At 35.7% G+C, this 11,056-nt stretch overlaps 1 protein-coding gene across 3 annotated transcripts in view; it reads right to left on the bottom strand.

Moving 5' to 3' along the window:
• Positions 1 to 1,340: 1,340 nt before the first annotated feature.
• Positions 1,341 to 11,056, bottom strand: part of SOAT1 (sterol O-acyltransferase 1) — a 67,435-nt gene continuing 57,719 nt past the window's right edge. For all 3 annotated transcript variants that reach the window (XM_074222146.1, XM_074222147.1, XM_074222148.1), the window contains exons 14-16: positions 10,424 to 10,559; positions 9,905 to 10,050; positions 1,341 to 5,555 (exon numbers count right to left, since the gene is read on the bottom strand). In XM_074222146.1, the coding sequence (XP_074078247.1) occupies positions 5,499 to 5,555; positions 9,905 to 10,050; positions 10,424 to 10,559 (339 nt within the window). In that variant the 3' untranslated portion in view covers positions 1,341 to 5,498. The remainder of the gene's footprint in view (positions 5,556 to 9,904; positions 10,051 to 10,423; positions 10,560 to 11,056) is intronic.

The following is an 11,056-nucleotide window of genomic DNA, read 5'->3' as shown; positions in this document are numbered from 1 at the left end:
ATTTCCGGGCCACTTTCTGTTGTTGGTGGATAACACTGACCTTGGAGGCTATACTTACATCTACAGAAAGGATAAGGATAATCAGGGAGGATGTGCAATATCTGAATTTCTTACCAAGTGATATTCTATTTCTAGTCACAGACTAGAACTTGGAAGTGATTCTGGAACATGTGAAGTCTTCCTAAAAAAGTTTCAATATCCCCACTGGCAAATAATATTTACATAACCCCTATTAATTTGCCAAGAGCCTTTACAAATACCTCATTTCATCCTCACAACCAACCTAGGAGGTAGGGGCAATTACCTCCATTTTATAGTTGAGGAAACCTAGGCTGACTCCACGTCCAGAGATATCCAATGCACTATCTACCACAATATGTAATACTCATCTTTTGCAAACCTTAAAAAATATTGTTAGCTATTAATATTTCCTTTGACCTTGTGATCTTCCTTTTCTTTGCTTATTTAAGTGGTTTATATTTGCTGCTTTTGTTTCCTTAGATGTTAATGAATTTTATCCCCACTCACCTCCCCCCAATCCAAATTTGGATTTTATTTCAAATTTTTAAAGCCAGATCAGTTTTCTTTCTCTTTGGTTCAATGCCTTGATTTTTCTAAGTTTTTAAAGTGGCAAGTCTCACTCGAATGTGAACATTCAGTGGGAAAGATACAATGGTTATAATGAAGGCTTGGATTGACCCTTGGCTCTACCACTTATTGTGTGACAATCATCAAGTCATCTTATCAGTCCTGATTATTTCATTTGTAAAATAGGGCTAATGCTAACAAATCAAGCACAGGCTTAATTTGTGGGTAAAGAATATATTCTCTCTAGGACAGGTTCAACATTGTGAGTAAGTTAAATTTTGGTTTATCATAAGGGACCCCACTCAATGCCTAAGTCAGGGCTGGGCAAACCTTACTTTTAAAATCTTTTATTGCAATGGACAATATATTTTCATTTGTCATTTTAATGAGAGCTCTGTGTTAACTCAGCTTTGAGTTAAAGCTGCAAGTCAAATTCTGGACAGTCCTGGCCAAAGTAATAAAGTTTCTTTTAAATCTTTCTTTTCTAGTCACTTTTAATATGTCATTTAATAAAGAGATATATTTGAGGTAAAGGAAAAAAAGTCTTATAGCACTAATAAAGCTGTGTGCATATACATACACATCAAATCTTGCTGTTCTTATGCTATCATCTTCATATTTGAAACAATCATATCTAAATATACTTGAGTAAAGGAACTGTAAAACAAAATGAATAAGAAAACCATGTGGCTCTTGCCTCTTACAATGAAGCACTGAATTCCTTTCATTACAAAAAAATAATTTAATTTAACTTGATTATAGTTTAAATAACAAAAGCCATTTTCCCAAATATATTTATTGAATTCTTCATGTGAACAGTATTTGTCCATTTCTTATATATTTCAAAGTTTTAAAAAAGGCATCCTGTCTGTTTAAAAAAATCAATCCAAGTACAATGAAAATTAAACAAATTGAAGTACCAGTGACCAGACAAAAAGTATTCAAGAGAAAGAAAAACAACAAAACCAGGCACTCAGGAAAATCTGATAAAAAGGATCAGAACTCTGATAAATATGTAAAACTAACTTCTGTTTTGAAGCATACCATCAGTTTTCCCTGGAATAATAATATGGGTAATGTACAATGGGTGAATGGCCCAACTCAACAAGGGAAGCAGCAACACTGGCTCAGGCAGCAGGGTAGGGTCCTCACTTGGGGGATGACCAGCCCACCCCTTGCTTGACCCAACAGCTCATGGAGTTTCCACTCCACATTATATCTATTGCATTGTTAAGCATTGGTTGGGGACAATGTTACAAATGTATTTGGAACCACAAAAAAAAAAAACCCAAACTGGAAAGCAAAGTCAGCAAGAACAATACACAGCAGCTGCTCATTGCTGATGTGAGTCCTTCACCAAAAAACCTGGAGGCCAGCTCAAGTGGAGTGGAAAAAATACTGAAAGTGACTGAAGTTCTAGTCAAAGACCAAAGACAACCAAGTGTTCATTCCATGCAAAAAAAGAATGCATAAAACACAGAAATTACAAAAGATGATTTTGGAAAAAAGGAAGTAAAAAGTAGGCCAACAAGGTCCTCATTCTAGAGAGCTTGGGTGGCAGATTCTGAATCATGTGAACCACAGCTTATCTTGGAAAGGAATAAAAGGATGTAGATACCAACACCATGCAAAACAAGGCTGCTTTTACACATTTCCTCTTGATGGAATTAACAGAAACTGTTGTTTCTTTGTTCCCTTTGAAGTTGAGATAAGAGCTAGTAAAACACACTCAGAAAATTATACTTCAAGTTAACACTAGATAGCAAAGTTCTGCTGCCTAATATTCCCTGTGATCTCCAAGACTGATCCAAAACTTGCTAAAACACTTCATTTATAGCTTTCAATCTGCCCCATAAAAGTTCCCAAGGGCCCATGATTTATATCCTCTTACCATAACTCAGTGGCTATACTGCTAACTCTCCTAACATCAAGTAGAGGGTCTGAAATAAAACACACAAAGGACAACAACACTGATGAATCCCAGGCATCCAAAAATATTAATAGAGTATCAGAATAGTGATCATATAAGAATATAGGAAGCATGTCACAGAAGAACAAACAGGTTATAAAATAGACTTTTATCAACAGTAGAAACAATACCATCTCCAAATGGAGAAATTGAAGTTGTTTCAATTATAGCATTCCTGGAACTATAAAAGTGTGAGCTTTAATTTCCAAATACTCTAAAAATCATTAGATAATAGCAATAGTAAGCTCCTTGAGGGCAGGGACTGTTTCCTGTTTTATTTTTATTTCCCCATAGTTTAACAAAGCACCTACCACAGAGTAACCACCCAAATGCTTGTACAAGTCTTTTGTTTTGCAATTTATAGAGTTTTGTCAGCTCTTTATTAATGCTATCTAAATCTTCAGGCTAATTTCTGGAGAGAAAGCATCTATTGTTATAAACAATACAGCAGAAAGTAATTAGCAGAATAAATTCTGATGCAAGGAAAAACTATTTGATCTTAAAAAGCACACAACCTATACAATTTATTATTCTGAAATTTCCCAAGAATAGTCATTTTTTTTTCAAATAGAAGAAAATTTTTTTTAAAAAGAATCTAGGGACAGCTAAGTGGATAGAGCATCGACCCTGGAAGTCAGGAGGACACGAGTTTAAATCTGACCTCAGACCTTAACAATTACCTAATTGTGTGACTTTGGGCAAGTTATTTAACTCTATTGCCTTAATAAAGCTATCTAAACAGAACATGAATTGTTATGGCACAAGGGTCTATTTTATATTTATATTTAACATTTTCCATATTAGAGTGGGAAAAAAAGAAACTAAAAAATGTAAATGCACATTTGTTAGTTGTTAAGCTAAAGCTCTGGGTCAATTAGTTAACAAAAGGAAAAAGAACATGTTTTATTTTCCCTCCTATCATTGTTTTATTTTGTCCAAGAATTGTAACAAAAAGGGAAACATTTCACCTTATATGGTAGGCAAATAATACATTTAAAGCTCTAATTGAAAGTAGTAATCAGATAAATCTCAAATGCTTTTGCCTTTAAATAATTACACAGTTCTTTGAATATCTTCAACAGTAATAAGCTTGACTATTTGGAATTTAGGCTGTTAAAAATGGTAGGCAATAAAGTTGAGTAATATGTTTTGAAGTAAAAAATCAGATGTGATTATGAAATAGTAAGAATGACTTTTCCATGAGGCTTGAAAAGTGGTTCCAAAAGCAATTTTCAAAAGAAGAATTCAAATACCTTTTGAGCAATGACCACATCACTACAATATGTTTGTACTTTGCCAAGGTCACAAAGGGGAAAAGACATTCACCTGAAAGTCTTTGTATTTGTTGAAAACACAGAATGAATTCTTAGGTCACTGAGGCAGTGCTGCACAGTGGAAAGAATGCTGAACTTGTGAGTAAGCACAGACACAATACACACACACAGACAGACCCCCCAAAGAAAGACAGAAAAGACATACAAGCATGACCTCAGGAGATTCCCTCAAGACCTCACTACAATTTGGTGAAGAGAATTTCCAGATTCTATGACTAAATTCCAATCTTTGATAATTCAGTCACATTTCATATAATGGTGAAGCATTAAGATATTACAGAAGAAAACAAAATATCATATTTATGGAATCAAAGTGAGAAAATACATTTCCTTGAAAACAATCACAGTTTTACAGGGCAGTTAGGTGGTGCATACATGTACTGAACAATGGCCCTGGAGTCAAGAGAACCAAGTTCAAATCCAGCCTCAGACACTTTACTAGCTGTGTGGTTACTGGGCAAGTCACTTAACCCCAATTGCCTAAAAAACAAACAAATCACAGTTTTAAATGTTCTTAGAAGCACATTACTGTTGAGTGTAGCATCACTGAATCTTGCAGGAGCCACCTTCTAGGTAAATCATCCCCTTAAGACTGAGGAAAATGAACAAGTTTATTATACATTTACATAACTTAGTTGGCACCATTTTAAGATGACTCGATCTTTCTCTGGTTATGGCAGAGGATGTTTCTACAAAATGCCAAACTAACCTGAATTTTCAGAAACAGACTCCCTAAATTATCTATGCTCTTACTATTATGTAATGAACTCATGATAAATAATTCTAATACTTGTTCTCTCCTCTCCTGACCCCCACCCTCCTGAAAGCAAATAAAATTGCTTAGGAGGGTTACAGAAAAAACAACTCTCCATCTTTTCCCAGCTCCTGTATGTGAACTCATACAGGATTTCTAATGGAAAGGCTTTCTTATGTTTCACATAAATCACAAGGCCTATGTTAGAGAACAGAGAAACAACATGAAGTGGTAGCTTGAATTCAGAATTTTTTTTACTCAGTTCAATAGATTTCTAAGCATATTTGGAATAAAAACAATACAAAAAAGTGTAAGAATCATCTTTGTAAAAATCAATGACATAGCTCTTTACATATATTATTCCACATTAACACTGTTATTCTCTTTTTTCAAATACATTTTTAATCAATAACAACAGTGTGCATAGAAATAAGTTGCAAACAACAGATATTGAAAGCATTAAGTCTTTATGTATGTTTTGGCCATTTCAGTAACTAAGAAAAACATATACAATGTTAAATAAATGAGTAAAGAAAGATAATGGATGAATGTGACTGCTGGACTTTGGGTAGATATGTCTCAGTCAAAAATCTGTCTGTACCTTAGAAATTGCTCCCAAAGAGAAAAACAAATTTCTCCTTAACAGGATTCCACTGGAATTGCTGGACTCATTATCTTGGCTTTAGATAACTGACATGATACTGGCTTTGTCACCAATAAATGAATGGAATCACTTGCAGTAATCACTCGCAGATTTATCTTGATGCAGCTCAACTTTTTTTTAAAGCAGCTGCTTTTCTAGAATAAGATGGCACACAAATTCAATCACGAAAGAACACTGAAGTCCATGTTTTTAAAACACATAGTGACATGTCCAGGAGCGAGGTCTTACATAGTCTAGAAATGTTGGCTGCAAGAAACAAGATGGGAGGGTTAGTGTCCAAGTGAGGCATGAGAAGGAAGATCTCTGTATCACAATTCTAAAATACCCAATAAAGTTTTGGATGGTTTTTAGACAAAAATCACACTAAATAACTAATTTAAATTTTGAAAAGTCAAATAAATGATATAATTCAAATGGAAGTAAATAAGTTAAACAACTTAATTGCCCATACCACTGGAGGAGTAAAGGAAATGAAGATAATACAAAATGACATCCACTAAGCATACTGAGTACCTTTCTTACTGAATTTCAAACAAGATCAACACTAAAAAGTCATGCTATAGTTCAGGCCTACTTTTGATAAACTGAGATTCAATTTGGGACTGGCCAAATGGGAGAGAGGGATGAAAATAAAATCACGGGGAGACATTAGAAGGTCAAATACAGCCACATTGTATATACACATCAAAGAATTTTTAAGCTGAAATTACAAATCTCCTCAGTCCCAAGTCATTTTTTCATTCTTAAATAAGTTCACTCTTAAAACCATTTCCTTAAAATTGCCCAGATGACCCATTCAATGTTGTAGTATGGCTATTTTATACTCCAGGCAGATTATATTTCTTCCTTTTAAAAAATGAGTTTAATAATTATAGTAGAGTTAAATATAGAAAATAAGGAACAATATTTTATGCAAAATTTCCTTTAACAAGGTGAAACTAAATTAATTAACAAGTTAAAAAAGTCCCTTTGATCTGTGTCTCTATCCAGGCCATTTAGAAGTTCTACCATGTTTGATTCCTTCCTAGTAATTGATCTAGTTGCAGTCACTAGCCCCTATTTCAGACCTCTTGCAAGAAAAGGGAGAGGGATTTTGTCCAAGATTTCCTTAGTAGAGAAAAGGCCCAAGTGAGCAAACATCCTGTTATCAATATTAAATAAGCACCTTTTCTGTAGAGCTATCTGGAGTACCAAGAGACTGAAATAATCTGCCCAGGATTACAGAATTCATTCCTATCAAGACCAGAACATGTACCTGAGTGTTCCTATCCCCCAAGGTCATCTCTCTGCTATGCTATGAATGAATCCTAAGATATTAATTAAATAAGGCTTCAGGAAAAGGACAGCTGGAATCCACTGCCCTAAGACTCTTGAGAATGAAAGAATAAAGACAAATAATTCTAATGAAGAAAACAGGGCCCTCTTTAGGAGGGCTGCTGGGGATGTTTGGGGAAACTCAACCAACTAACATTTTTTAAAAGACATTTGAAAGCTATTACTCCAAGGACAGCAAAAAAATGGCTAGAGAAGAGTTAGTAGAGTCCAAGAGTGTTGGGAGCATTAAAATCAAAAGAAGAGGTAGAAGATCAAAGGGGTCACCACCCAGAAAGAGACAAGATAATAACAGAATAACAACTCAACTCTTAATTGGCTTGTTTACTCTGTCAAGGAGAATAAGAACAGAACAAAAAAAGACAATACAAGTGAATACACCAATTATTGGGTAACAGTAAGAACACTAAGCAGCCTTCAAAGAGTTCAGGTCATGTGGTCAGATGAAGGGCGTTCTAGAAGACTTTAAAGAACTGGCAAAGAAGACTGCTGAGTCACTCTGAGTGGGAGAAAATGGGGCCTAAATGACAGGGTGCTAAGGCGAACTTCAATCCATGCCAGATTTCTCAGTTGCATTATTATTAAAAGATTGGCGAGCGGACACTTGCAGAGAGAAGCTGGGACTACCCAGGTTATTATCGACAGCAGGACAAGCTATGTTAACTTTGTTTCTCGTTTTTTAAAGAACTCAAGAATAGATTGGTGGGCCAGGGCAATGCTGCAGATCCTCTGTTACCAAGATTTTAGACAAGTGTTGGGAAAAAAAATCTCCTGGGCAATTCAAAAAAAATTTTTTTAGGTTTTTTTTGCAAGGCAAATGGGGTTAAAGTGGCTTGCCCAAGGCCACACAGCTAGGTAATTATTAAGCGTCTGAGGCCAGATTTGAACTCAGGCACTCCTGACTCCAGGGCCAGTGCTCTATCCATTGCTCCACCTAGCCACCCCTCCCAGGCAATTCTTGTGAAAAAGAGGAGGAAGACCTGGGTTTGATTTACAATTGGATGAACAGTTAAAGTCATAGAGTGATTACTAAGATTCTCTTACTACCTTAGAAGAGCTGTTATGGAATGACTTTGGTATCTGGGTTGGGCCTCAATTTTTTGAATAAAAGAACACAGAAAAACTAACATTCATATAAGTACTCTAGAGTTTGCAAATCTTTTTATATATGTGATCTCATTTGATAAAATAGTTCACTTATTAAATATGAAGATGACCCGAAGTTTGGGTCAATTGACAAGAATCAAAAATCATAAAGATCTCAAGAGGCTAAGACTTTGAGCTGAATCTAATAAATACAAAATTAATAGCTGAATCTTGAATGTAGGTTCACAAGTCCAAGATAGACTAGGTAGCCAGGTGGGCAGTTATAAGCTCAATGGAAACGTCCGGAGGCAAGGAAATTTCTAAGTGAGGAAGAATTAAGCTTGATGAAAAGGAATCAAATCTGAATGATGAGAGCTCTCCAAAAGTGAGATGATTTCCTCATGAGGTAATGGGTGCTTCTTCACCAAATGGTGTCTTTCATTTGCAAAGAAGACCACAACATCAGAAAGATGATGCCATGAGAAGAACATAAACTGGATTTGAGTGAGGAGGTGGTAGGCTAAGTCACCTTTTCCTCCAGAGTCTTCAGGGTCCAGTGGCCAGATATGAATCAGGACTGGAGAGGGCTCTGGATTGGGAGGCAAAGTTAAATGACTTGTCCAAGGCCACAAAGCTAGTTAGTGTCAAGTGTTTAAAGCTGGATTTGAACTCATGTTCTCTTGTCTCTAAGGCCAGGGATTTATATCTACTGAGCCACCTAGCTGACCCTCCTCACCAAAAAGCCTCCAAGTAAAGGCTAATGGTCACTTAATCAGGACTCTGAAGTACTCCTGACTCCAGGGCCAGTACTCTATCTACTGCACCACCTAGCCACCCCATGCATATTATTTTTACAGCATGACACTAAATATACTACCTGCTCATTTTTAATTCCATAGATCATTTCAAATATTTTTTATATCACCAGAGCAGCTATAAATATTTTTGTACAAATGAATCACATTTAGGGGGGCAGCTAGGTGGCGTAGTGGATAAAGCACTGGCCTTGGAGTCAGGAGTACCTGGGTTCAAATCCTGTCTCAGACACTTAGTAACTACCTAGCTGTGTTGTATGGCCTTGGGCAAGCCACTTAACCCCATTTGCCTTGCAAAAACCTAAAAAAAATTAAAATAAAATAAAATAAAATTTCTTTTGTAAATTCCCTATGGGGAGAGAATGGGATCAGGAGTTCAGAGGATGCTATTGCAGTGGTAGAGAGAAAAATTCTTGAAGCCTAAAACAGATTAGAGGTCAGAGAAGGGAAAGGATGGGGGAAGAGCATATATGGAGTAAAATCCACAAAACTTGGCAACGCACTGGACTTTAGAGGTGAGAGAGGGTTGATTTGATGATGACTGCAGAACTGACTGATAGGACAAAAACATGCAAGGCTGCAGGAGGATGGGTTTGTATGGAAAATGATGAGTTCTGTTTTGTGAATGTGTGGGGTATGAAATAAAAGTAAACAAAAGTGAGAAAACAAAATTACTTAGAACAATGTAAAAGGAGAGACCCATTATCACTAATTGACTGAAATAGAACATGTTAAAATTACAAAGAACAAGGTTGACCCCAAAGATCTGACATATAGAAATATTTTCTTTGTATAATTAAGGCCAGTGATCTGGGTGTCCTTTACTTTATTCTATCTGAATGATAAAAATGATCTGCTTGATAACTGAGACAATTTTTTTCCATTTTTTTCTATTTTTGAGATTAAGATTACTGATTATGCAAGCCTGTATTGTGGCAAATATCATGAATTTGGATTCAAACCTTTTTTTTTTTGCTATTCCTATTCCAACAATTTTAACTGAATAGAAAGTCTATATTCTTGGTGGGTGTATGGATTTATCTAGTATCAATTCTGAATTCTATTCCTGGGTTCTCAATTTCATTTTGTTTTTTTCCTCCTCTTTTCTCTTTTTCTATTAAGCAGGTTTTTTTTTTGTTTTTTTTTTAGGTTTTTGCAAGGCAAATGGGGTTAAGTGGCTTGCCCAAGGCCACACAACTAGGTAATTATTAAGTGTCTGAGACCGGATTTGAACCCAGGTACTCCTGACTCCAGGGCCAGTGCTTTATCCACTGCGCCACCTAGCTGCCCCCTATTAAGCAGTTTTTAAAACTTCTGCACATATTTTGAAATCTGGTACTTAGTGCCCCTTAGATTACTCACATTTTTTAAAGGACACTGCTGACGTGCATACCATTCATGAGAATATAAACATAGTAGGATTCCATGTCCTAAGAAGAGAGATACCCACATCAAGACATTCCAAATAGGTTTTTTCCGACTATCATTGGCAATGAAATTGAAAATCACTGGAAGTGAAAAGCAAGGAAAACAAAAATGCAGTTATCAAGGTTATCTTCACTAAGGTTCAAAACATTTATTATGATTCCCTAAAATCCACAAAGTATCAACTGAGTATGTTGTACTGTATTTCTATCATTTTAGTCTAGAATTCAAAAAATAAAAATGAAGCATTATAATGAACCCATCTATTTAGTAATGGATCAGGAATGGTGTTAATAATATTGACACAGTAAAGAGGCTGTTAATAATATTTACTGCTTATAGAAGGGCAGAAGCCCTAAAATCACCTAGTCATCTAATTGAACTTCACATTCTGGTTCTGTTATTGCCTATGATCACTTTCAGCATTGCACCCTTTAATCTTGTAGAAAAACTTACTTCCAAAGAACATGAAGAGTACAAAGAGGACTGGGTAGAAAAAACTCAAGCACAGAGCCAGGGCATACTCATGCACTACAGCAGATACTGCGAAGACAGACACCATAGCAGCTGTTTTGAACCTCCTGCTGAAAAACTTGGGGGGGGGGGGGGGGGGGAGAGACACACATCAAAGTTTAAAAAAATCAAGTCAGACACAGATGATTCAGAGAAACAGATTCTAAGTTTTAAAGTCTTACAGGGTCTTTCTGTTAAAAGACCCAGGCAGATCTTTCTACCACAGTCAAAAGCTCCCTGCAAGTAAATGTCAAATGAACATGATTAAAGAGTACATGGATTAAAATTCACAAATTAAGCAAGCTAATCCCCAAGAAAGCTATTCAAGATCATTATCACATGTTTATAAAATCACAGCATAGCTGTGCTGCAAAATGAAGAATATCTACTAATAAAATAGGCCTGGCTAAACAGATTATTTAGATATAATACCCTAGTCAAAACAAAGAGGTAAGAGGTGTAGATACTTAAGTTTTTAAAAGATACAGCCATTTGGATAATCAGAAAACAAAGTATATCTGAAATATAATATTAGTCAATGACAATTCCATTTACAAAAATTTAATTCACAACTTT

This window comes from Macrotis lagotis, chromosome 2 (assembly GCF_037893015.1).
Source record: "Macrotis lagotis isolate mMagLag1 chromosome 2, bilby.v1.9.chrom.fasta, whole genome shotgun sequence".
Lineage (NCBI taxonomy): Eukaryota > Metazoa > Chordata > Mammalia > Peramelemorphia > Peramelidae > Macrotis > Macrotis lagotis.
This window is presented reverse-complemented; position numbering and strand designations above follow the sequence as displayed.